At 37.2% G+C, this 27,294-nt stretch overlaps 1 protein-coding gene across 1 annotated transcript in view; it reads left to right on the forward strand.

Annotated features, from left to right (window-relative positions):
• The window catches only part of ZSWIM6 (zinc finger SWIM-type containing 6), a 215,330-nt gene that overhangs the window by 137,642 nt on the left and 50,394 nt on the right, over window positions 1-27,294 (forward strand). The window contains exons 2-4 of the mRNA XM_028849453.2: window positions 1,829-2,185; window positions 21,608-21,756; window positions 25,399-25,549. Of these exons, the coding sequence (XP_028705286.2) occupies window positions 1,829-2,185; window positions 21,608-21,756; window positions 25,399-25,549 (657 nt within the window). The remainder of the gene's footprint in view (window positions 1-1,828; window positions 2,186-21,607; window positions 21,757-25,398; window positions 25,550-27,294) is intronic.

Raw genomic sequence — 27,294 nt, forward strand, 5'->3', positions numbered from 1 at the left:
TGCTGAGAATAATCAAGGTGAAATTATATTACCTCTGAAAGATTTCTTAGGAGTAGCATTTCTTTCAACTGTCTGACCTGGGTGGACTCTGCGGGGGAGGACAGTAAGCGGGGTTCAGATGTCCTGTGTGTAAACCCTTACCATTGTCTGGCCGTCATTCTTGAATTTTACCTCTGCAGCTCCATGTGCACCACCCCTTCCGGAGTCCCCACATGGTAGCAATCCTTTTCTTTGTGAATGAAGGGGAACTGGAAGAAACAGTGGCCAGCTAGATGAATTTTATTAAAGTAGCATCAATAGAGGAAGGCTGGGAAAGAGCCCAGGGCTTCACTGTGTAGCATTCAAGTTTCAGGCACCTGAAATCCTGAGGTCAGTCTGAGTCGTGGAGGTTCCCAAAACTATATTCTTCTTACTCCCTTCAGGCTTATCCTTGGCCACTGTTTATGGCTTTGAGAGAGAGAGAGGTTGGGATTGAATGGATGCTCCCCCTTACCATCCACCCCAATTTAGGACAGCCTTCCTATGCAATATAGGGAAAGAGAGCATGGAGAAGTTGTCCTCTGGCCAAGGCGGTCAGGACTGCCTGGTGGGCAGTGGTGGTAGAAGGCAGTAAGCTGTAGCTAGTGCTGTCCAAGGGGAAATGGCTACCGAGGCTGGGTGAATGCCTCATGTGTGGATCGTTATAGGCAGCAAAACGGCCATTGGTCATGGAGCTCATAGAGCAGGGGTCCCCCAACCCTGGGCCGTGGCCCAGTACCGGTGGACTTAGATTCTCATAGGAGCGCAAACCCTATTGGGAATTGGACATGTGAGGGATCTAGGTTGCATGCTCCTTATTAGAATCTAATGCCTGATGATCTGAGGTGGAACAGTAGAAGTTTCATCCTGAAACCATCCCCTTCCCCCATCCATGGAAAATTATCTAATTGTCTTCCACAAAACTGGTCCCTGGTGCCAAAAAGGTTGGGGACCACTGTCATAGAGGATTTCTGTGTGGGTGTAAGTTTAAGGTATAAGGCCTCTTAAGGCTTTTTCCACCTTGGTAATTTTGTACCGTGTGTGTGTGTGTGTGTGTGTGTGTGTGTGTGTGCGCGCGCCCGTGTGTGTAATAACCATACATCTGTATAGCTTTCCTCTGTATGTGACATGGAAGAGAATCATCATTATGAGTTACTTAGGTGGTAGTGTATATGAGATTTGGTGGGCCCTGCAATTCTATAAGCAGTTGCTGCTCATAGACATTGCTGTATTGGGATATACGTTATGCATGTTACAGAAAGGATTATTAAATTTAAAAATTTCTCTGGTCAAAGTTTGTGAAAGGGACCCCCTTAGAGTTGCAATATTGGTTGGTTGGGGCCAGCTAGTGGCTGCCTAGAATAAAGGTGGGGAGAGTTTGTTTTTGAGAAGAAAGCTGAGCTGACTGACTCTACTTTAAAAAAGGAGTAGAAAAAAGAAGAAAACCACTGATCCCACTGATCTAGGGGATTATTGTCTTGTATACCCCGATTCAGAGTAGAGTAATGATGGCCTCTGAGTGCTGTAATCTAACCACTTCCTATAGGTATGATGGTAATGTACGGCAATATATGTTTTCATATGGTTGTGTAAAATACTTCAGCATATCTGTTGAATACCTTTTTTTTTTTTAACCTGTAAGGTGGTGGTGCTAGTAGTGGTTAGTGGCCTGAATGTTTTTACTTGAATATCAAGGCTGTCATATTTTTTTCTTGCTGCTGTCAAGTCCCACACATTTCAAAGAATTAGAGCATTTCATGGCATCTGAATGCAGAAGCTAAACCCTCCCTTTCTTTCTTTCACCCTCAAGGTTTCCACTTGAGCGGCACAGTGACAGAACCTGCAATACAATCGGAGCCAGAAACTGTTTGCAACGTGGCCATCAGCTTTGATCGTTGCAAGATTACCTCAGTGACCTGCAGCTGTGGAAACAAGGACATATTTTATTGTGCCCATGTTGTGGCACTGTCTTTATACCGCATCCGCAAGCCAGATCAGGTCAAACTGCATCTTCCCATTTCAGAGACTCTCTTTCAAATGAATAGAGACCAACTGCAAAAGTTTGTACAGTATTTGATCACAGTGCACCACACAGAAGTTTTGCCAACTGCTCAAAAATTAGCAGATGAAATTCTTTCCCAAAATTCAGAAATCAACCAAGTTCATGGTGAGTATAGACATTGACTCTTTAAATGTCCTCTCTGGATCCTTTTTCACTTATAAATTCAATTATTCTGCATAAAAATGAATTAAATGTAAAATAGGTCATCAGCATTGCTCTTAGTTGGTCAAAAGAGATTTTTACATTTGTATTCTAAAACATTTCTTTTGAAGTGTTTTGTGTTAGGTGCCAAGCCTTTTGTGCTCAGAAAAATCATACATGTTAAAGCTTGGTTCTTATACTTCCTTTATATTTAGTCACATTTCATCAAGTACTAGATATTAGTTATGCAGAGCACTTATTTAATTCACCCTTATCAATACACTGACTTGTGCCTATTGTGAATTTTTTCATTTTCTTTTAAAATTTATTTTCCAGTGCAGGAAAGTTTCTGATCAGTTGCCTCATATTAGGAAAATAAATTGTTTTTAGAAAAACATTAGAGCTTGTTTAGAGAGAATTTGGAATGTGAATATTTTGTATAAGAAAATACAAAAAGGTTTCTTTTAAATCTTTTATACATTGAACATGTTTTCTCATTTATTTGTAAACACATTTATCGAGTGTTTATTTTATGCAGTGCAAATATGTCAACTTACAAGAATATATACGTGCAACTTTTCAGAAATATACCTACCACTTATTTCCTAGAGTACATTAATATAAGATAAATAATGTTGTCAAAACATAGGTTGCTTGTATTTTTAAAACATTTGGACATAATTTTAAAAATATTTAAAAATGTTGAAAAAAGTAATGCAGTTTTGACTAAACAGCTCTGGGACCTAACGTTGTTACATTTCTTTATTTATATTGATTTGAAATCTAGGACTAGTCTCTCAACCCTATTCTTTTAGGTTTTCTTTAGTGGGTTAGTTGATACAGCAAATAAAAATGTTTCAAAAAAGCAGTTTGAGGTCCTTTTTTGTAAACTTTAAAAATTATGAGATATAAAAATGTAGAAAAGTACATATAATATGAATGTGCAGATTAACAAAGTGAACTATCACCCAGGTTAAGAAATAGATGGCTCTTAGCACTTGAGAGGGCCCCAAGTACCCCCTTTCAGTCACAAGTTCCTTTCTCTTCCCCTTGGTAACCACTACCTAGTTTTAAAGTTATCACTTCCTTTGCAGTTTGTGTTTTGTTGTTTTTGACATCATTAAACATTGATTTAGTTTTATCTGTTTTTAAACTTTGTATAAATGGAATAATACAGTATGATTCTTGTATTACCTGACTTCTTTCACTCAGAATCATGTTAAGATTTACCCATATTTTTTCACATACCTGTAATTTATTCATCTGGTGAAGCAGTGTCTAGTAGAAATATAACATGAACCTTCCCATAGAAATAGAATATTAACCACATGCATAGTTTTAAATATTTTAATAGCCACATTTTAAGAAGTGAAAAAGAAACAAGTAAAATTAATTTTGGTAGTATGTTTTCTTTCGCTCAGTATATCTAAAATATCGATCCAACGCATATCATAATATTCATAAATGTTCAAGAAAAATGTTGTTATTTTACTTTTTTTCATGTTAAGTCTGTGAAATCTGGTTTCTGTTACACACCTCACAACATAGCTCGAAACACTGGTAGCTACACTGCAAGTGCTCAGTAGCCATATGTGGCTAGTGGCTGCCACGTTGGACAGCACAGCTCTAGAGTCTTCTGAGTATGAGAATACTACTATTTATTTGTCTGTGTTCACTTTTGATAGGCCTAGTTTTGAAAGGAGCTGCTGTGAACATTCTTTTACAAGTCTCCTGGTGCTGCGAGATACTTCTAGTGTGGTTTCTCTGTCAGAGGAAATCCACATAGTTGTATTTCTTCTAGTATTCCCCATATCAGGCTCAGCTTTACTAAAGTAGCCATCATAAGGTGTGTAAAGCGTTTGACTTGGTAGAGTCTGCCAATGTTAAATAACAGGAGTGTAAACAACGCTGCCACAGAAGTACCTTCAGCCCTTCAAAAGCGCATGTATTCAAGGACTTTTTCAAGTAGGCTTCTGCTCTGTCATATCATCTGCCTCAAATCTTGCTGCCTTGTGAAAATTCAGGCCAGCTAACGGTCATCCCAGAGATTTCTCTGTTTGTGGCTTCTTACTAAATTGTACATTGGAAGCGGAGAACAGAATATACTGTTTCTTCAAACTTTTATGCATTCTCTCCTTTCCCTCCTTTTTTCCTTAGGTCATGTAATCTGCTAGGATCACTTTGTTCTCTTGAGCTTTAGTAAAACCGAAAGCCTCCATCAGTAATGAGTTGCTTGTTCTGCATTTCTCTTGCTTGTTTTGAAGGATAGTAGCCCCTAAAGTTTCTTATCGGAAAGATTTTTCAGTCTGTGTTGAAATAATGGAACTAATGAAACAATGTAAACTAAAGTTGGATGAGATAATGTGTTCACATGATGTAGTTCTTTCATAGTTTCTAAAATAGGAAAGCCTATCAAGGATAGATTGCAGGTTACCTTTAGAGTCAATATGATTTCCTAGTAACTTGTGTATAGGAACAGCTTCTCCAGAGCAGTGAATTTGAGCAATTTATCCCGCCAGCTTTCTCTTCACTTAATTTATCATCAAATTTGCTCTCAGCCTGGAAATGGACCAATTACATGAGCTGCCTTCCTGCCTTCCATTCTAGTTTGACAAGTGGTAAAAAAGAAGAGAGGTAGGAAGCAAGCCATGGTGACCTTAAGTGATGAAATGGGAAATCTGCTCCCTAGAGGGTCTTATTTTAATTGTTAATGACTTAATAGGGGGTGGGATTAAAAATGTTTTACAAAAAAAAAAAAAAATGTTTTGCAGTTACTTGACAACATGATCCCACCTGCCTATAAAGATCTGTATGTAAGGCACTCTCTTTTAAGAAATCTGTTTCTAAAGCAGTACTTTCTTGCATGGTTTTGTGGATACACTTTTTCTTTGAGACAAAAGTCTTGCACATGAATATTGGGAGGATTTAATTTTTCTCTGAGGAAAAGCATCACTTTTACCTCACATAAATAAAAGAGTTAAGATATGATTTAGACTTGATTAGTAGGCATCATAAAGACAAGGTTTAGCTTATCCAAATCTTTTTTGAAAGAAAGGCATATTATATATAATTTATGAGTAAATACAAAATATGTTGTTAACAGTAGGTTTTTCCCCTTTTCCTTGTGAACTTAACCTAGTAGTTGTTCTTAGTAGTTGTTTTTCTTATTATTTTACAATATTTTATTTTTTAAAGGTTTATTCTGGGGAATTAAAGTTTTTCAAGCCTATTTCACACACATTGTTCTTCACAATTTCCTTGTGAGCAATATTCTTGCAATTTTTATAATTGCAGTAGTTTGTAGATAAAGAAATCAAGGAGAATGAGTTTAGTGACTTATCCAAGGTCACAGATTCAGTGAAAGTTGTTGGAATATAATTTGTCATCATAATAGTTCAGTCCTTGTCAGTAGACCATTTTACATTTCAATATGTTTTCATAAAATTTCCCACATAATTTTAATTAGATTATAAAATTAACCACTACATGCTAAAAGAGGCTGTAAGATAGTTCATGTTAATGGCCCACCAAGGAGATTGCCAGTTGTAGTTCTGTATTTTCAAAGCAAAATTGTTTGCTCTTGATTTTATAATCTAATAAAACTTTCTAGTGTCCATATTTTTAAAAAAGAAGCAGGTGTCTTTGCTAAGTACTTTTCTAGAGACTTACAGATTTTCAAGTGCTAACCCCATTCTTGTAGTTAATTAACTTGGTCTTTTCTGTCCTTTATGCTTCCTATTAAAGGAGATGTATTGTAGATTGGTAAACTGTGGTGTAGGGACAGAACACTGAACTTGAAATCTAGAGGCCTAGAATCCAGTATTGTCTCCACTACATATTACCTGTGTGACCTTGGATGGGACCCATTTTTTCTCGTATTTAAAATGCTCATAATCTTCTCTATCAGTGTTGGGATAATTTTAATCATATGATGGATAATTATAAAAAAGATAACTGACCTTACTTCACATTGGGGTATCCACAAGTACTCATAGTTAAGAAGAGAGAAGCCGGTAAAGGGATGGATAGTACTATAATTGGAGGTCAGATTGCTTTCCCCTGACTTTCTGGCACATATTTCCTCCTCTTTTATTTTCTCTCCTACGGCTTTTCTTACACTAATCTTCCTATGGGCTAGCCTGTACTGGGCAGATTACCACAAGGAAGGACAGTCTGAGGGGAAACTGGCCTTGACCGCAACCGAGAATAGAGGAAAAAAGGAAAGGATCATTTCAGTGGCCCTTTTATTCCCATGGCCTGGACTAATCCTGAAAGTAGCCCAGACTTACCCCTCACTTCCCTGTCATGTGCCCAGAGATGCCATCTCAGCTAGCCAAATGTAGAAGGCATTTATTCACATATTGGATGAGGATTGACATATGACATCTAAGATCTCTTCCGCTCTGTGTCTTTGCTGGTGGTTATCTACAAAGGCATAGGAGGAACCTAGGCTCTGTACTGCAAAGGTGTACCTTCTGTAGCTTCACCCAGGCGTGCATTCATGTGTTGTTCTTCCATTTCAATTTGTTTGAGCATGGTTCTTACACAACCAAGACCAAGAATTCCATTCATGTCTGCCTGTCCTGCTTAACCTTGCCTCTGAATGCCTTTGTGTCCTGGCCACGTTGTATGTCAGTCTATTCAGACTATCCCAGGTATTAGCAAACAAACAAGCAAATCTATTCAGCAGTCCCATCTTCATTGCATAGCTCTTCATTTTCATTTGATTGTGAGCTTTATCAGGCTGAAACTGTGGCCTGTGTATCCTGATAGCTTCTGTAAGCACAATACTTAAGACGTAATAAGGACTCATATCTGTTAAGCAAAAAGTATGACTGTCATTTTTCATTCTGTTTTGTTCTTAGTAGGAAGTGGGTATTTATTCTTTAAAGACATGTACACTTTTATGTTCCAAATCTACCAGTGAGTGACAGCTGGAGTCATCTGATGGAGGCCTCATGTCACATTTTCCTTCCTTTTATTTCCCTGTGGATGGTTGTGTTTATTGTAATTGGGCTTGCCTTAGCAACCAGTTTTTGCAGGTATCCTAGGGAGGTAATTTGATTGTTAGTATCATACCCTTTCTGTTGTATAATAGAACATTCTGGTGTTGACAGTTGGTAAAACAAAGGTATGGTCTCCTGATGGTCTGTATAATTAGCAAATATATTCTGTAGGAGATAGTTCAAGTCGCTTTCACTATACCATCTTTAAAGTGCAGTAGAGTGAAACTTAAAGAAAATTTATAAAAGAAGAATTCATGTAGTAGTATTGAACTATCTAAAAAGGCAAAGTCCTCATTTTTTTTCCCATTCCCAAAAGCTCCCTTAGTCTCCAAAACCACCCTTATTCTCACAAGGCAGGCACTGTGGAGAGCATGGTTCATATTCTGAGACATTTTTCCTCATGAACACACATGTGCAGACATGTGCACACATATATATGAAGTTTTAAAATAAAGAATTCAGAAAATAGTCTTCAGTTTTCTTCTCTTAATATGTCATGAATATCTTATGTTAGTACTCTTATTATGTAGTTCTGTTTTAATTGTAGTACAGTATTTGTAGTATGGATATATTTAGCTTTTAACTCACTGAATGACTTTGAGGAGGTTGTTTGCATTTTTCCCTGTATATACACTGTTGCTGTGACCATCTTTATGTGTGAATGTGTGTGTGTGTATGTGTGAATTTGTATAGATGTAATAGATTCTTAGTAGTAGAAATGCCAGAATAAATGATATATGCATTTTGAATTTTGTAAGTACTGCTGAACTTCCCTTCAAAAATTACTAGTTTTACCCTTAAGTTGTAAGTAAAACTTGATGTTTCTATAAGGATGTTTTTAGGCTGGGCTTGGTGGCTTATTATGCCTGTAATCCTGGGACTTTGGGAGGCTAAGGTGAGTGGATCAGTTGAGCTCAGGAGTTCAAGACCAGCCTGGCCAACATGGTGAAACCCTGTCTCTAGTAAAAATACAAAAATTAGCTGGGCATGGCAGCGTGCGCCTGTAATCCCAACTACTTGGGAGGCTGAGGCAGGAGAACCACTTGAACTTGGGAGGCGGAGATTGCAGTGAGCCGAGATCACACCACTGCCTTTCAGCCTGGGTGACAGGGCGGGACTCTGTCTCAAAAAAAAAAAAAAAAAAAAAAGTGTTTTAAAAAAACGGATAAAATCTATGATGTACAGGTGATCCCTTTTTTTTTTCTTAATATGAAAAGTTTTTGCATTTCACTTTATTGCCAAAGAAGAAGTCTTTGAACTTATGTCTCTTAATTAGGAGGAATTATAAATCTCTAGCCCACGAGGAATTTGTTGGGGAATGCAAAAACAGCCAGGTTACTTTTAGCCCAATACCCTTCATCCTCTCTTCGCCTCCACATCTTGCCTTCCCTCACACTCTTTAGTCATCTCTGACACCATCCCAACCCTCATAATTTAAAAAAGATTGCTGCCAGCTGTGATCAGTTTCCTTGCCCATCCCTCTCTCATTGAGCTGGCCTCCGATCTCTCCCGTTTGGCTAGAAGAGCTTATCATTCCCATCTCCCCCACAGTGGCGTTTCTCATACCTCCCACTGTAAAACTATTCAGAGTGTTTAAGAGTTCCAGCTTTGAAGTTGGGCAACTTAAGTTAGAATACTGGCCCTTTGCTTTCCAGCTTTGTTACCAAGGGGCAAGTAACTGAATCTCTTCAGGCCTCGGTTTTCTTGGTTGTCAAATGTGGACAATGAAGACTGCCCATTTTATAAGGTCAGGATGGTCAAGGAGTAAAAGTGAGCTGCTATTACCGTCATCATTGTGATGTGGCAGTTGATAGGAGTCCTCAAGGGCAGTGGTAAATATTTAAGGAAAATATTTGTGAACCAGTTTTTTTTTAAAGTCTTTTAAAAATAATTGGAGTCAACTATTCTTAAAGCCTGAAAACATAGTAGATCTCTTTTAATGAATCTGAAGAGTTGAATTATGTAAAAATAAGACTTCCTGAGAACTTTGCATTTAAATATCCTTATTTGTGTACTGAGTAATCATTAATACATTTATTAGATAAGTAATGGAAAATAACGTACCTGAAAAGCACTCTGGGTTTATACTCTGCAGTTTTTAATGAGCATTAGAGAATGTACAAATACTTTATTGCTTTTTTCCATATAAAATACATGATTATTTCTGTACATGAATACCTATACTATTGAACTGCTGAAGTAAATTAAATGATAATAAGAGATGAATAATAAAATCAGAAGAGAGGAAAATAATAGAGGAGGGGCCATAAACCCTGACAGGTCTATTTGAGTTCCCTGAGATATATGCTGATGGCAGTGCTGCTTATTTACTTCCTTGGCATTTAGCTGAAAGGAAGGTGGCTTGTTGGGGGAGCAGAACCTGGTGCACATCAGGCCTTCCTGTGTCATTAGCCTCCACAATCAGGAAAATGGCTTGTCCTCTGACAGCTCCTGGAGAGGACACCACACTATTTTATGGCAGTAGAATTACGTGGAGTGACCATAGAGGATGGAAGGTGATGAAAGATCTGGCTGTTTCAACTATAACAAAATTGTAAATTGGAATAAAGGCATTAGTACCCCTTTGAAAGGAGACTTTAATTCAGGATAAAACTTAAATATTTTCTAAAGATCTAAAGAGTGTGTTTATTGAGTGTTATCATCTTTCAGAGGTCTTCTAGTTCTCTCTTCTCTGCTGTAAAGAAAGAAATTTTTTTGAGTCTGAGTCACTAAAGTTTGTTGTCTTGCCTTTTCCCTCTCGATGCCAATGGTTGATGTCAGATTTTGCCTGTAAGACAGATTGACCAAGACCTTTGTAAGCCACCGACTTAATGTTTCCTAGCTTTAACAGCAAACCCTAAAACTGTAGGAGATGGCCTTCTTCTCTAGGTCCCCAAAAGAGGCTGAATTAATCACCTCTGAAGTGTAGACATTGCTGCCTAAATTCTGCCTGGATAGGCTGAATTTGACGAATTAATTTTAACAAACAGGGACACTGCTACATAAATATAAATGTAAAAGCATTATTTGGAAAACGGTGTTACTGTGGCAGTTGGGTCACAGTTAAGACGAAGATGTTAACTTTGTTTTGTTTTGTTTTTTGAGACGGAGTCTTGCTCTGTGCCCCAGGCTGGAGTGCAGTGGCGGGATCTCGGCTCACCGCAAGCTCCGCCCCCCGGGTTCACGCCATTCTCCTGCCTCAGCCTCCCAAGTAGCTGGGACTACAGGCGCCCGCCACCACGCCCGCCTAGTTTTTTTTGTATTTTTTTAGTAGAGGCGGGGTTTCACGGTGTTAGCAAGATGTTAACTTTGTAAACAAAAGACCTTTGCTCTTTCTTGTTTTGAATTTGTTTTCCAGCAAAGTAGATAAAATAAAGCGTTAAGTCTTCAATTGGAAGTCAAAGCTGTGAATAGCTCCATGCACCAGACACAGCATAAGCCAGTTATAAGCGTGTCTTCATCGCTCAGTTTAAAATCTGCATAATGATTTGGTGGTATCTAACACGTAGAAGTAACTGTATCCGTGGCGTGAGACAGATACCTCATTCAGTATGGCTTAAATATGCTTTGTTAGATACACTGGAGAGGTGTCTGTCTGATGCCTCAGAATCATGAATACTTTTAATTATTAAGATCTAGAATGTGCCACCCTGCTTAACATTCTCTCCAGATAGAATTCTACCGCTCCCACCATTTTTATCCCCAGCAAAGATTCTGAATTAGTGAGTCTGAAGTGGTATCTCAGCATCTATTTTTCACAATATGCCTCTGGCATTTTGATATGCCGTTACTTTTGAGAACTACTGGGGCAAGCGAGTTTGATGTTGGGATAAATCACAACTAAATCAGAACCAAATCAAGCAGTAGACAGGGGATGCCAAAGACTTAGATAGTAGTCCTTCATGTCCATGAATTCTCCTTTGCTTTCTGCCTGTGACATTACATTACCAAGGTAGGCGGGTAAATCAAACTCACACATCCATCTCTGGGAATGAGAGACCAAATTGTTCTACTTTTTTTTTCCAACAGATAATTTGACTTTCCCCGAAGGCCTGAAGAATTAAGCTTCAGTAATAAAATGCCCACAAAGATTAATTATACAGTTGTAAATATTATAGCATTTATTATTATAAATATAAATAAGAGCAAAAACATGATAGGCTTTAAAACATTTTAATGGACCATTTAATTTACATACATACAGATTCTGGTTCCTGCCCAACGGGGGGAATATCTAATAGCAACTATATAAATACATGAGTTATGTTTCTTTTTGCATTCCCGTCTCAAAGCTAAATGCTGAGAGGTTTGTCTTTGATTATAGACAGCCATTAACAAGTAGACATAAATTTTGCAAATCTTACATTTTATATAAGGCTTAGGCAACATTGTAATGCATGTAATCAAGACATGTTAGGATTTAAATAGTTAAAACTACAAGAAAAGAAAACCAAATACCACATGTTCTCACTCATAAGTGGGAGTTGAACAGTGAGAACACATGGACACAGGGAGGGGAACATCACACACCGGGATGTTTTGTGGGGCGTGGGGGGCTAGGGGAGGGATAGCATTAGGAGAAATACCTAATGTAGATGATGGGTTGATGGGTGTGGCAAACCACCATGGCATGTGTATACCTATGTGCATGTTCTGCACATGTACCCCAGAACTTAAAGTATAATAAAAATAGTTAAAACTTAGCATTAGTGTTAAATACATGAATTTGCACTTTTGGGGAAATTATTGTTGTAGACATTAAATTTCCTGGTCTATAATGTATAGGGTACATGTCTTATTCCTAAAATATAGAATGAATCTATGTTTTATTTACCTACTAGTTATCTTTGCTTGCAGTCTTATGAGTAAGTCAGGAAGATTTCTGTATCACATGAGCAGATTTCTAATTTTTATTGCTTAATTAATTTTTTTCCTTACATTATAGAATTTTAGAGTTAAGGAAATGGAGGCCTGAAGAGCTTAAGTCATTTGCTGGAAAATGCATAGTTTTTCCAAACAGTGCCTACAACTGAAATCTTCTGAATTCTAATCCATCCTCTCAACTAGTGTGTAGACTTTGGGCCATTTTTTTTTCCCCCAGTGCATTTCCTTCTTGCCCAGTACTGTAAAGAAGTAAGTTAATTCTAATACTAGCTTGCCAAAAAATAAAAATAAAAACCCCAACTTAATGTATCAGTTCATTTTTCTGTTGTTTATAACAGAATACCAGAAATTGAGTAATTTATAAAGAAAATGAAGTTATTTCTTATAGTTCTTGAGACTGAGAAGTCCAAGGTTGAGAGGTGGCATCCTGTGGGAGCCTTCTTGCTGGTGGGGACACTGTGGGCACAGGGCCTTGCGTGGTAAGGGAGCTGAGTATGCTAACATGCTAGCTTAGGTATCTCTTCCTCTTATAAAGACACCAGCTCCCTCCCATGATAACCCATTAAGCCATTAATACACTAATCCAAGAATGGATTAATACATTCATGAGGGCAGAGCCCTCATGATCCATTCACCTCTTAAAAGGCCCCACCTTTCAATACTGCCACATTGGAGTTTAAATTTCAATACGAGTTTTGGAGGTAACAAGTATTCAGATTTTCTTAAAAACTTAAGAAAACGGCCGGGCGTGGTGGCTCAAGCCTGTAATCCCAGCACTTTGGGAGGCCGAGACGGGCGGATCACGAGGTCAGGAGATAGAGACCATCCTGGCTAATATGGTGAAACCCCGTCTCTACTAAAAACACAAAAAACTAGCCGGGCGAGGTGGTGGGCGCCTGTAGTCCCAGCTACTCGGGAGGCTGAGGCAGGAGAATGGCATAAACCCGGGAGGCGGAGCTTGCAGTGAGCTGAGATCCGGCCACTGCACTCCATCCAGCCTGGGCGACAAAGCGAGACTCCGTCTCAAAAAAAAAAAAAAAAAAAAAAAAAACTTAAGAAAACATAATTCATATATTTATACATTTGCTATTAGATTTTTCTTCACTTGAACCAAAATCTATATGTATGTATGTATGTATGTAAATTGTCCATTAAAGCAATTTTAAAATCCATCATATTTTAAAAATATATAATAGTGTCCAGGCACAGTGGCTCACGCCTGTAATCCCAGCACTTTGGGAGGCCGAAGTGGGCAGATCACAAGGTCAGGAGATTGAGACCATCCTGGCTAACAGGATGAAACCCCGTCTCCACTAAAAATACTAAAAAAAAAAAAAAAAAAAAAATTAGCCGGGTGTGGTGGTGGGTGCCTGTAGTCCCAGCTACTCAGGAGGCTGAGGCAGGAGAATGGTGTGAACTCAAGAGGTGGAGTTTGCAGTGAGCCGAGATCACGCCACTGCACTTCAGCCTGGGCAACAGAGCAAGACTCTGTCTCAAAACAAACAAACAAAACAAACAAACAAACAAACAAAACCCATATATATATATTGTTTTTAAAATCTATCCAATTTTAAGGAAAAATATACATTGTGTAATTTAAGTCGAGTAATTTCTGTATTCTTCTATCACTTTTCACTATTATTGGGGGAACCCGCCCCCAATATTTCAACGTATTTTCTTTCTATTTTCCATAAATGTCAGCCGACTGAGAAATAAAGAGAAAGAGTACAAAGAGAGGAATTTTACAGGTGGGCCGCCGGGAGTGACATCACATAGTGATAGAACTGTGATACCCACCTGAGCCTCAAACCAGCAAGTTTTTTATTAAGGGTTTCAAAAGGGGAGGGGGTGTAAAACAGTAGGTACGAAGATCACATGCTTCAAAAGGCAAAAAGCAGAACTACTAATAAGGGTCTAACAAAGATCACATGTTTCTGAGGGAACAGGACAAAGGGAAAAAGCAAAACCACTGATAAGGGTGCAACAAAGGTCACAAGGTAAAGGGCAAAAGCAGAACTACTGATAAGGGTCTATGTTCAGCGGTGCCCGTATTGTCTTGATAAAGATCTTAAACAACAAAAAACAGGGTTTGAGAGCAGAGAACCGGGCTGACCACAAATTTACTATGGTGGTGGAGTTTCTCCCCTCCCTAGTAAACGTGAGGGCACTGCAGCAGACCAGGGCATATCTCAGTCCTTATCTCAACCACATAAGACAGACGTTCCCAGACATCTGGGTGGCCATTTATAGACCTTCCCCCAGGAATGCATTCCTTTCCCAGGGTATTAATATTAATATTCCTTGCTCAGAAAAGAATTTAGCGATATCTCTCCTACTTGCACGTCCGTTTATAGGCTCTCTGCAAGAAAAAAAAATATGGCTCTTTTTGCCCAACCCTGCAGGCAGTCAGACCTTATGATTGTGTTTCCTTGTTCCCTAAAATTTGCTGTTATTCTGTTCTTTTTCAAGGTGCACTGATTTCATATTGTTCAAACACACGTTTTACAATCCATTTGTACAGTTAGCACAATTATCACAGTGGTCCTGAGGTGATGTATATGTATATCCTCAGCTTATGAAGATAACAGGATTAAGAGATTAAAGTAAAGACCAGGCATAAGAAATTATAAAAGTATTATTTGGGAACTGATAAATGTCCATGAAATCTTCACAATTTATGTTCCTCTGCTGCGGCTCCAGCCGGTCCCTCCATTCGGGGTCCCTGACTTCCTGCAACACACTATTGGCGTGAAAAAAAAGTAAGTGGAGTATATTCTGAAGTTTTTGGGGGGTATCTGAATGGTGACCCCTTTGCCAATTTAAGCAGGCCACAGAAGACTGCACCAAATTCAGATCTACTTAAAATATTTGGCTATTTCTGTGGCAAATCAGACCCCCAAGTCTGACATGGGTATGACCCAAGCAGCTGAAATGTCTTCAGTCGTGCCACAGCAGTCAGCCCCCATCCAAGTAGTTCTGGGGCAGGTCTCCTTGTGGATTTTGGCCCTTGGTGCCCATAGAGAACAACTTAAAAAATAACAAAAATTGGGAGAAGTAACCACTGTGAGGCTAGATGTTTTTCGAGATGGAAGATTCTATTGTTTAGCTCAGTTTATCAGAAGGACCAGTGGAAATGGATGGTAAGTAGCTAATTAGAGTTTCCCCATGAAGAGGATAAGGAGGGATGTGTCAGATTTCCAAGGAGGATGTTGGGAAGAATTTAAAAATAAAAGTCAAGATTCAATAGTTGTTTGGAAAATCTCTTTTGAGGCATTTATGTAAAGAATCTATAGGTATTTTGTGCAAGGGTGTGTGTGTGTGTGTGTGTGTGTGTGTGTGTGTGTCTGTAGAATCAAAAAGATGGGATGGATTAGGGTCTCTGAATTTCTGTGGGATACAGTTATAGACCTAGTAGTTAACTTCACATCATTGTGTGTCCTTAAAGCTTTCTGTAAAAAAGAGGCATGCTAACAAATGCCTACAAACATACCAGTACCCTTCCTTAAATATTTATTTGCTTTAGGGTTGACAGCCCCTGCCTTGATGACCTTGGGGCTCAACATTAGCTCTAGGATCCTAGAATATGTTCATCAGCAGAAAAAAGAACCTGGAGACTGGATTTAGCAGTGTGGCTGTGTACAAGTCATAACCAATTGGAACCCATTTCTCCTGTAGAATGGGGATCATGATCTATACTCGCCTCCAGGGGACATTGTGAGGAGAAAATGAGATAATGTTTATGAAGATGCTTTATAGTGGTTCTTAACCTTTTAACTAAGAATTCTTTTTCCAGGGGAGAAAATGTATTTGTGCCTTTCTCCGTCCCTCTTTCCCCCTTCCTCCCAGTACTTGATCTTCTGATAGTGGCTGGGTGTTAGGAAGCAGTGGTAAGCAGGGCAGATACAATTCTTGCTCTCATGGAGCTTCACTTCTACGTACTTGTCCAGTCCCTACTTGGAATGACTTTCTCTTTCTGGAAGAGTTGGTCTCTCCAATCTTCCTAAGAGGCCACTTATTTCCTTTGTCATCCTTGCTCATTTACTTATGCAGCCTTTAAATGTTGGCCTTCCTTAGGATTTGGTCCTAGATGCTCTTAAACAGTTTACTGTTTCCCATAGTATATCCAGCTTCCTCCTTGAAATCCTCTTCCCTCTTCTCCACTGTCTCAAGGGTATGTCAAATTCACCATATCTAAAACTAAGCTCATGACCTAAACGCTGCCCCTCCTGACTTCCAAACCTTGTCCTTCTCTGGTGGTCTGTGTGTCAGTGAGTTTTCCAGTATTCCATATGGTTGTTTAATCCAGAAACTCGTGTCTCTCTCTATCTGCTCATCTCCCATTCTTCACATATCCACTTATTCACCAAGTTCTTGTTGCATTTATGAAATCCTGTCAGCCTCTCCATTTCTGCTCTCATTGCTGTTTTTCAAGCAACTATCATCATCCTGTATGCACACCATCAGAATAGCAGTATGTATTTTTGCCCCTCAATTCATCCCCCATATTTCAGATAAAGTTATTTTTTTGATACATAAATATATTCACATGGTTCCATAATTTTAAATGTCTCCTTCCCCCATGTAACTAGGTTACCTGTACTCTTTCAAATGTCCTTCCAAAATATTTTATGCATATATAAGGAGATACTAATATGTAAGCTCTTTTATAAACCTCATTATTTATTTATGTGTATTTTGTTTATTATCATTTTTATTTGTATAAATTTTGAGGTACAAGAGTAATTTTGTTCCATGCATAGATTTCATGGTGGTGTGTCGTCTGGGCTTTAGGACATCCATCACCTGAGTAATGTACATTGTACCCATTAAGTAATTTCTCGTCACCCACCCCCCAACTCTTCCAAGTCTTCATTGTCTATCATTCCACACACTCCATGCCCTTCTGTACATAAGCTGCCACTTACCAGTGAGAATATGTGGTATTTGTCTTTCTGTGTCTGATTTGTTTCACTTAATATAATGGCATCTTGTTCCATCTTTGGTGCTGCATGGATGTGATTTCATTCTTTTTTTTTTTTTATGGCCAAATAGTATTTCATTGTGTATCTGTACCGCATCATTCATTGATAGACACTTAGATTGATTCCATATCTTTGCTGTCATGAAAAATGCTGTGATATAACATAGGAGTGCAGGTGTTTTTCATATAATGTTTTCTTTTCCTCTGGGTAGATACCCAGTAGTGGGATTGCTGGATGGAATGGTAGTTCTATTTTTAGTTATTTGGGAAATCTCCATACTGTTTTCCGTAGATGTTATACTAATTTATATTCCCACCAACTGTGTATAAGAGCTCTGTTTTCTCCACATCCTCATCAACATCTGTTATTTTCTGTCTTTTTAATAATAGCAATTCTGACTGGTTTAAGATGATATCTCATTGTGGTTTTGACTTGCACTTGTCTCATGGTTAGTGATGGTCTTCTTTTGAAAAATGTCTCATGTCCTTTGCTCACTTTTTAATGGGATTATTTGTGGGCTTTGTTGTTGTTGTTGAGTTGTTTGATTTCCTTGTAAATTCTGGATTTTGTTCCTTGTCAGGTGAATAGTTTGCAAATATTTTCTTCCATTCTGCAGGTTATCTCTACACTCTGTTATTTCCTTTGCTGTACAGAAGCTTTTTAGTTTCATTACGTCCCATTTCTCTATTTTTGTTTCTGTGCTTTTGAGGTCTTTGTCATAAATGCTTTGCCTAGACCAGTGTCCAGGAGAATTTTCCCTAGGTTTTCTTCTAGTATTTTTATAGTTACAGGTCTTACATTTTATGATGAGACGTAGGAGTCCAACTTTGGTCTTCTGCATGTGGCTATGCAATTTTTTGAAATTTATTTCCAAAAAGGACACCATTTATTGAAAAGGGTGTCCTTTCCCTAGTGTATATTCTTGTGAATTTTGTGGAAGATCAGTTGGGTGTAAATGTGTGGCTTTATTTCTGAGTTCTCTGTTATGTTTCATTGGTCTATGTGTCTATTTTTATACTAGCACCAGGCTGTTTTGGTTACTATAGACTTGTAATATAATTTGCAGCCAGGTAATATGATGCTTCAGCTTTGTTCTTTTTATTTATTTGGATTGCTTTGGCTATTTGGGCTCTTTCTTTCGTTCCATATGAATTTTAGGATTGTTTGTTCTAATTCTGTGAAAAATGTCAATATTTGGGTAAGGATTGCTTTGAATCTGTGGATTGCTTTGGGCAATAGGGTCATCTTACTTACATTAATTCTTCTGATCCATGAGTATGGGATATTTTTCCATTTGTGTCATCTTTAATTTCATTCATCACTGTTTTATAGTTTTTTTGTAGAAATATTTTACCTCCTTGGTTAAATATATTCTTAAGTATTTTATTTTGTTATTTGGTACTTATTGTAAGTAGGATTTGGTTCTTAGGTAGATTGTTGTTGGCATATAGAAACACACTTTTTGTATGTTGATTTTGCATCCTGCAACTTTACTGAATTCATTTATCAAATTGAATCACTTTTTGGTGGAGTCTTCACGTTTTTCTAGATGGAAGAATGTATGATCCGTGAACAGGGATAATTTGACGACTTCTTTTCCAATTTGGATGCCTTTTATTTACTTCTCGTGACTGATTACTCTGACTAGGACTTCCAGCATTATGTTGAATATGAGTGGTGAAAATGGGCATTCTTGTCGTGTTCCAGTTCTTAGAATGCTTTCAACCTTTCCCCATTCAGTATGATGTTGACTGTGGGTATTTCGTATATGGCCTTTATTATTTTGGGATATGTTCTTTTTATGCCTAGTTTGCTGAGAATTTTTTATCATGACAAGATGCTGCATTTTACAAATGCTTTTTCTGTGTCTATTGAGATAATCATATGTTTTTTGTTCTTTATTCTGGTATCACATTTCTTGATTTGCATGTTGAACAATCCTTGCATCCCTGGTGTAAAATCCATTTGATCATGCTGTATAATCTTTCTGACACACTGTTGGATTGGATTTGCTAGTATTTAAAGAGTTTTAGGTCTATGTTCATCACGGATATTGGTCTGTAGTTTTCTTTTGGGCTTGTGTCCTTGTCTAGTTTTGGTACCATACTGACATTAGCCTTGTATAATGAGTTAGGGAGGATTCTGTCTTCTGATTTTTTGGAACAGTTTCAAGACAATTCGTATTAGTTCTTCCTACATTTGGTAAAATTAGGCTGTAAATCCATCTGATCCTGGGCTTTTCTTTGCTGAGAGATTCTTTATTACTGATTCAGTCTTGCTACCCATTACTGGTCTGCTCAGGCTTTTCTGTTTCTTCTAGGTTTTCTAGTTTTGGGGCATATAGTTGTTCATAATAGGTCTCTGATCATCTTCTTTATTTCTGTGGTATCAATTTTAATGCCTCTGTTTTCATTTCTGATTTTATTTATTTGGTTCTTCTCCTTTTCTTGGTTAGTCTATCTAGTATAAACATCATTAATTGCCTGAAAAGTGGTATACTGTGTATATTTTTATTCTCCTTGATTTTTTTTCAATCAACAGTATGTCCTGGATATCTTTCCATTGTAATGCATAGAGAAGCTCCACATTCATTTTTATGGCTGCATAATATTTCTTGGTAGGAATGTTGAAACTGATGCATATCAGGACAAAACATCTTTTATTATTTAGAGTTTTTCTTTCTTACATTTTGATAACTTGTCATGAATTCCCATTCATTACTCTCAGGGAAAAAAACTAAGCTCCTCGCCAACCAAGGCACTCAGTTGACCCTGCTTTTCTCGAGGATTATCTTGTATTACTCTTCCTCTCATCTTCTATCCTTGGGTTGCATAGAGTGCCTTTTATTTCTTCCATGCACCATGTTTTTTCCTGCCTAAGAGTTATGCTCAAGTTCTTCTCACATGCAGATCCTTCCCTCCTTTCCTGACCTTTAGTTCATTTTTAATTAGCTTTTAATCCACTTAAGGCAGGTCTCACCTCAGTGCCATTTCATCAAGGTATGCTTACCCTAGCAATCCAAAGCCAGAATTCTCTAATGATAGTCTTCCATCACCCTGCCCTGTTCCTCTGAGCAGTTATTACCATTTATTATACGTTTGTATATATGATTATTAGATTGATATTTATCTCAAAAACTTAAAAGAGTGTTTTTCAAATAGTGGGTGGCCACCCCGTTATAGGTTGTAAAATCAGTTTTAAAAATTGTGACAAGCCATCGTTAAAAAATGAAATAGAATAGAAAATATTGAGCCTCTGCTTATAGTAAGGACACTTTCTTTCATCAAATTTTTGCAGATTAATTATGTAAACACACAGACACATAAACATATTAGGCATGATGTAAAATATATTTCTTATTGTGGGGTCTTGTTCAGCAAAATTTGAAAGCCTCTGAACTAGGTTATAGATTCAGTGAGGACAGGAATTCTGTCTATTTTGTACACTATTCTATCCCCAAGTCTAGCAGAGAGGCTGGCACTGAGTCAGGCACTCAGTAAATGTGTTGACTGGCTGAATGAATGAATGAACATATACTTTTGCAGGCAGGCTCAGGGACCCACTGTCTTCCTCTACTAGGGACTAGTAGACCCTGGTTCTAAGCAGATGCTAGTGATTATTTCTTTGGTTAATTGAGTCTGCTTTAGATCATTAGAAGACAGGAAAAGTAATACAAAACCACACCTACAGATGTATTTTTTTAAAGGGTTGATAAGCAGATGAAACACTGAGGATGAATGATTTTTAGATCTAAATTTTTTATATATTACTTTTGAAACTTAGACCTTAAAATACCATTTTATTTTATTGGCAAATAATGAAACAATCTACCTGCCTAAATATCTGGGTAGTTTTAAAATTTCTAAGGTAGTCTTTACACACAGGGCTTATTACATAGCTGTTATCTTTGTGTGTACTTCAGCAATAAAATATTTATGCAGTTTGGCAAGGTGATACTACAACCTGGTTTAATACAACAGCTGCACTGCCTGTTCCCATGTGGCTTGATTTCCCTTTTTAATCTTCGGTTTTCTGCAACTAAAGACTTATGTCAGCATGTAGTTTATACAGCAGCAGATAATGGTGAAAACTTATTGAATTAACATAGTAAAGAGAGAAATACTCTGCTGAGTTAACTTGTCTCATATTTTTCTAAAGTCTTTGAAAAACATTTTTTCCAGCGTGGCCTACACAGCTTTATAAACATCATGTATTTACAATGAAACACTTTTGTGAATTTGATTTTTTAGAGAACCTATAAACTCATCTCCAAAGATAATAGTCTCTGAACCTAAAAAATAGGAATATCTCAGTTCTAAAGTAATCTGCATTTGGCTTAGCACAAATCAGGAGAGTTCTGGAAATGAGAGTGATCCTTGTATTTACTTTGTCATAAATTTGTATGTATAATTGAAATTGAGATTGAATTAAAAAGTAGGCAAAAAGAGTCTTAATCCTTCTAGCACAGAGTTTTTATCTAGCCTGTGTGTTATTATTTTTCTTTCTATTTCTAGGTGCTCCCGATCCAACAGCAGGTGCTAGTATAGATGATGAAAACTGCTGGCACTTAGATGAAGAGCAGGTTCAAGAACAGGTTAAACTGTTCCTTTCCCAGGGCGGGTACCACGGATCAGGGAAGCAGCTTAATTTGCTCTTTGCAAAGGTATGATTGTCTATTTCTAAAGAAATATTCTAAATATATACATATATAGGGACTATCTAAATATGATCATGTCTACAATAGGATAAAGTCTTTTTTAAAAATTAAAGAACAGGGTCTAAGTTAGTTGACCAATAGAAACTTTTGTATTGTAATGCAAGCTTTTTTTTCCCTTAGGTGATCTTAGACAAGATGTGGGACATTTTTGTCTCTCTCAGTTCCTATCAATAAAATGGTGATAATTTATACAGTTTTGAAAAACCTCTTACAATAATAAAAGCAAAATAATTAACAATGTTATTCAAAATGCCAGTTTTTCAAGTTTTTCCCTTTCTAGTTGATTTTCCCAAGAGAACATAGTTTTATAATCCCTAAAATGTGCTTTAATTATTTAGTTTAATAATGTCAGTATCTATAAGTTAATTTCAAGAGCTTGAGTTTTAGAGTCAGATAGATCGCAGTTTAAATCCAAGTTCTAGATCTTTCTAAGTATATAAACCTTGACAAATTATTTGTTAATTTTCTCATCTAGAAAATTAGTTAATAACAACATATTTCCTAAAATCATTGTGATAATGGTGTTAAATGATGCTGTCTGCTGTTCATCTCCATCATTAAAAATTGATGTCTCAAGAATTTAAATTATCTTGGTCATAAGTTCCTTGTGAGTGGAAGCTGTGTGTTTCGCTTTATACAGAAGTTTCAGTATCATACACAGATTTGTAAATACCGAATAAAATGCTTTTTGAATAATATTAAATCAGTATATTTTCATTGGGGGGTATAGTCATCATTATGATTAATGTATTAAAGTTGGTTTTAAGGGAACAGATAACTGTTCATTGATGCTTTTGTTGAATATCTTCTCTAATACTTGTTATAATTAAAAGATTTTTTTTTTTTTTTTTTTTTTTTAGTTCAAAAGAATTAGAGTAAACCCTGTTACTGGGTATGGCCAGGAATAGTGTATTCTGCTTAATCAATACCATGCTTATAAAGATTTATCCTGTATACCATATGTAGATTGACAGTTTCCCCAGAATTAGATTACAATAAAATACATTTAACTCTAATACTACTTTACACATGATTTAAGCATTCTTTGGTGATTCACAGGCACTTCGAACTCATGTCATGCCTCCGTGTCAACAGTCTGAAAATTAATTACCATTAAGCTATAGATGTACATGAGTGCTGGTTACATAGAGAGTTCTGTTTTATATACTGAAGAGTAAAGTGTTTATTTTCATTGCTGTTGCTGCATAATAGGTTAGAAATCTACCAGAAAAAATAAACATTAAATCAAATCCACAATACTAATAATGTAAAAGGGTTAGTATATTTAGATGCACAGGAAGTATTTCATATATTCTTATGTTAGAAACAGTTTGAAAGATGTATTATTAGACTGATCTGCAGTTGTTCTTTTTATCCCTGTATATTATATATACATTATATATGCCATGTGAAGTAATAGCAACCTCTAATTTTGGAATTAGCATAACTTGAAGTTAAGACAGATACAGGTTCTGATCCAAGCTGTTCCCCTTGTCCATTGGGCAAGTTATTTTACTTCTCTGAGGCTTGGTCTTATAATTAATAAAATGGGGATTATAATCTGGCCTATTTTACATGGTGGTTGTGAAAATTAAACAGTAAGTATAAATGTAAAACTCTTTAACATTGTATCCAAAAAATGGCAACTCCTTTTCTTTGTCCATCTTCACCTGTTAATGAGTTTTTAGTACTTTGATATTAGGAACAAACTCCTTTATAGGAATACTGAAGTAACGCTCCTGGAAGCATAACCTTTGTGATTCAGGGTAGAAGTGCTTTTGAGTTCTTTATAAAGCTCAAATTCTAAAGTAGGTGAGGAAGTTCCATTTCTTGAGGGTACAGACATCAGGCAGGATCTATTTTAGATTTGGGCTGCTTTATTGAGGATCTACTATTTTCTCCTTTCCTTGCCTTTCACATAGAGAGAGTCCTGAAAGAAGGATCAACCACCCCACCTTTTCTACTGCTTGTGACCTTGCTCCAGTAATTTCTTACAGGGAAATTACAGCTGAGATTCTTACTTATTGAATACTTAGCAGTACATATTTTTGGAGTGGATGGATTCATTTAGGGCTTCCTGCAGAGAGGTTTACCCTTGTGTTTCTTTTTTCTTTTCTTTTATTTGGGAAATGTAGCACAAGAGTAATGGACAAAGCTTAAAGTTCCAACTTGAGAGGCAAAGTTAACTTATTAGATCTGTGGTTATTATTCTGCTTCGTGGATCACTCATATAGAGCAAGAGAGTTCTTGAACTTAACAGCTCTGTCAATTTTCTTTTACCATTGCAATAGAAGTATGCTGCTGCTCTTTATATAAAAAAACTTAAGTGAGAGAGAACCTTTATGCAATTACTAATTTATCTCAAAAATTGAAGGACTTGCACAACTGTGAATATACTAAAAACCTTTGAATTGTACAGTTTAAATTGTGAATTGTATGATATATGAATTATGTCTCAACAAAGCTGTTCCTAAAAAAACTAAAGGCCAAGTGTTATTATTATACACATTATCAGATCTACTTAGAATATTTCTTGAGTTCTCAGTGGACTCTGCATTAGGCTCTGCTTCTCTGATGGTAAGTATAATCAATTGGAGAGTCAGGAAGGTGCTCCATTTTTGTCATGTTTGTTTTGGTATTGTATTTCTTTAGGCTAGCAAAGTTATGGCATCTTACTAAAATTATGGCATCTCATTTTATGCAAGGAAACAGCAGCACCTTGCTTAAACCTGTTTTGGTAAACTAGGTAGGTTCAGATACCTGTTCCCAGTGACAGATTTTACCTCTGTGGTTTGTCAAAGCATGAATGCCTACTTTGTTGGAGTGTAATCTTGAATCACAAAGTGTACTTGGTTTAGATAAGAGAGATAATTTGAAGGAGAACTGGTAAAGAAAGTTTCGGAAGGGCACGGTGGCTCAAGCCTGTAATCCCAGCACTTTGGGAGGCTGAGACGGGTGGATCACGAGGTCAGGAGATCGAGACCATCCTGGCTAACACGGTGAAACCCCGTCTCTACTAAAAAATACAAAAAAGACTAGCTGGGCGAGGTGGCGGGCGCCTGTAGTCCCAGCTGCTTGGGGAGGCTGAGGCAGGAGAATGGCGTAAACCCAGGAGGCGGAGCTTGCAGTGAGCTGAGATCCGGCTACTGCATTCCAGCCTGGGCGATGGAGTGAGACTCCGTCTCAAAAAAAAAAAAAAAAAAAAGGAAGTTTCTACTGGACAAAGGAAACACGATTTACTCACCTTAATCAGTGTGTAAGACCCAACCAGAACATTTTTGGAATTGATTCTAAAGTGTAATTCAAAATAATTAATGGTCATTTCTTTGATTAAATTGCTATTTAGAGTAGGGAATGGTTTTAAATTATATATTTTGTTTGCTTAAGAGGGCTGGTGTGAAGGCTTGACCCCTCCTGCCCATCCCCCACCACACACACACACACACACACACACACACACACACACACACACAGAGAGAGAGAGAGAGAGAAACAGAGAAAAGTGGTGGTTTGTCTCTTGTGTTGCTGTGGGGTTTTGTTGTGTTTTTGTTTTGAACAATTTTCCAAAGGTCTGTTTTTCCCCACTAGGTGCGGGAGATGTTAAAGATGAGGGACTCCAATGGGGCCCGCATGTTGACCTTGATAACAGAGCAATTCATGGCTGACCCTCGCCTGTCACTTTGGCGGCAACAAGGCACTGCAATGACTGACAAATACAGGCAGCTCTGGGATGAGCTGGGTAAGCATGTTTCCCGACAAATTACCATTGATTTGCATATGGATAAATACCATAGTCAGATGTTTCAAGAACATGGTGGTAGTATTGCTGAAGAGAGAGCTGCTCATACATGGAACATGTTGCCAATATATAGGTTAGAAGCATAGGAGGATTTAGAACTTGGGCTGGCATTTACAGAAAACAACCTTGGCAGAGTTTTGGGGGAATTGCCTGATCTCGAGGAAAGTTAAGTGCAGGAATCTCCCTTTAAGTATTTGGGGGGGAAAAAAAAGCTGTATTATTTTAAAATAGCAGTTTTATATGGTAGAGCTGGCTACTTATTTCTAGATTAATATTGTAATCAATTCAGCTAAAATTTAGTCTTCCCCCTTCTCCCCACAGTGGAATTGTTGAAATTAGTTTGGATATTCATTTTATTTTTGGCTGCTATAGATTTAAATGAACTGTTGATCCTCAGAATGGAAAAATACAGCAAATTCTAATATTTATTGCTTCCGAAATTCCTGGTGGTTAAAAATACAAATATAGCAAGTGTTCAAAAAAATGAGAAATCCACTAGTCATGTTCATTAAAAGAATACTGGGAATTTTGTTTGGATGAGTCTTGGTACCCAATGTTCTCCGCTAGGGAAATAATGAATGATGTGTTCATTATCTTGTCTTTTTATTAAGAAATCTATAAGTTACACCTGAAATTTTGACAAATATATCAGTGTCTGTATTAATTTTATGAGAAGTAATGTTGTCTATATTTACTAGAAGATCCTAGTCTCAGTGAAATTTTTCTTGGCTAATGATGGACCACATCATGCTGATTGATCCCAGGTGTAGTCTAAACCAAAAGATGCTGTCATCTGTGAAGATACCAAATTTGAGATTAGCCGTTTTACAGATAAGGAAACAAGTCCAGAGAGGTTAGGAGACTTCAAACATGACACTGTATAATCTAGGGTTATGCAGCAAGTTGGTAAAGGATTTGACACCAGTATTTCCTTTTTACTATTAATAGGATATACGTTCAGAAGTTGGCTGTGGACAAGTTCACTACTTGTGAACTATTAGATATTTGTTGACTTTTTCCCTGGCAATTTTCTTAAGTATCTTGTAATAACTTAATCTTGCTGCTTTCTTTGAGTCTCCTAAAATAATAGTAATGCCCTTTCCCCCAATCAAAATGTAAATCAATCTAACTACAATAGATAGTTTCAATGTATTAGAATGATGTTTGGGGACACAGTGTGATGGTTAGAGAACACAAGTGTAATGCATGGTTTAAATAAATATTTTCATAAAATCCTGAATGTTTTACTTTTCAAGTAAATCTTTTTCAGTTTTGTAACTGTAGTACAGACTAGATTGGTTAGATGGTTTACAAAGTAAACAGGATTAGCATTAAGAAAACTATAATGAAGGGGATCATTTAAGGAAAAATTATTGAATTAATATTAAATGAATGCAATTTTACAGAGCTTTGGTACTTAGAGAAACTTAGAATTACAAATGACTGGTTAGGAAGAAAATAGCAACTAAATTTTTTGGTTACCAAAAAAGGTACTGGTGGTACAGTCGAATAAAATTTGCAGTGTTCACATTTAATTCATGGTCAAATTTCACTTTTCCAAGTGGGTTTTGAAAATTACGTACCTTAACCCTCAATCAGAAGTATAAATTTTTATTAGGTGGAAGTTTCCACCAGCTGATTCTAGTTATGCCCTCTTATGGACTACTTTCTAATTAAGGACCAGG

Source organism: Macaca mulatta, chromosome 6 (assembly GCF_049350105.2).
Source record: "Macaca mulatta isolate MMU2019108-1 chromosome 6, T2T-MMU8v2.0, whole genome shotgun sequence".
NCBI classification, from domain to species: Eukaryota; Metazoa; Chordata; class Mammalia; order Primates; family Cercopithecidae; genus Macaca; species Macaca mulatta.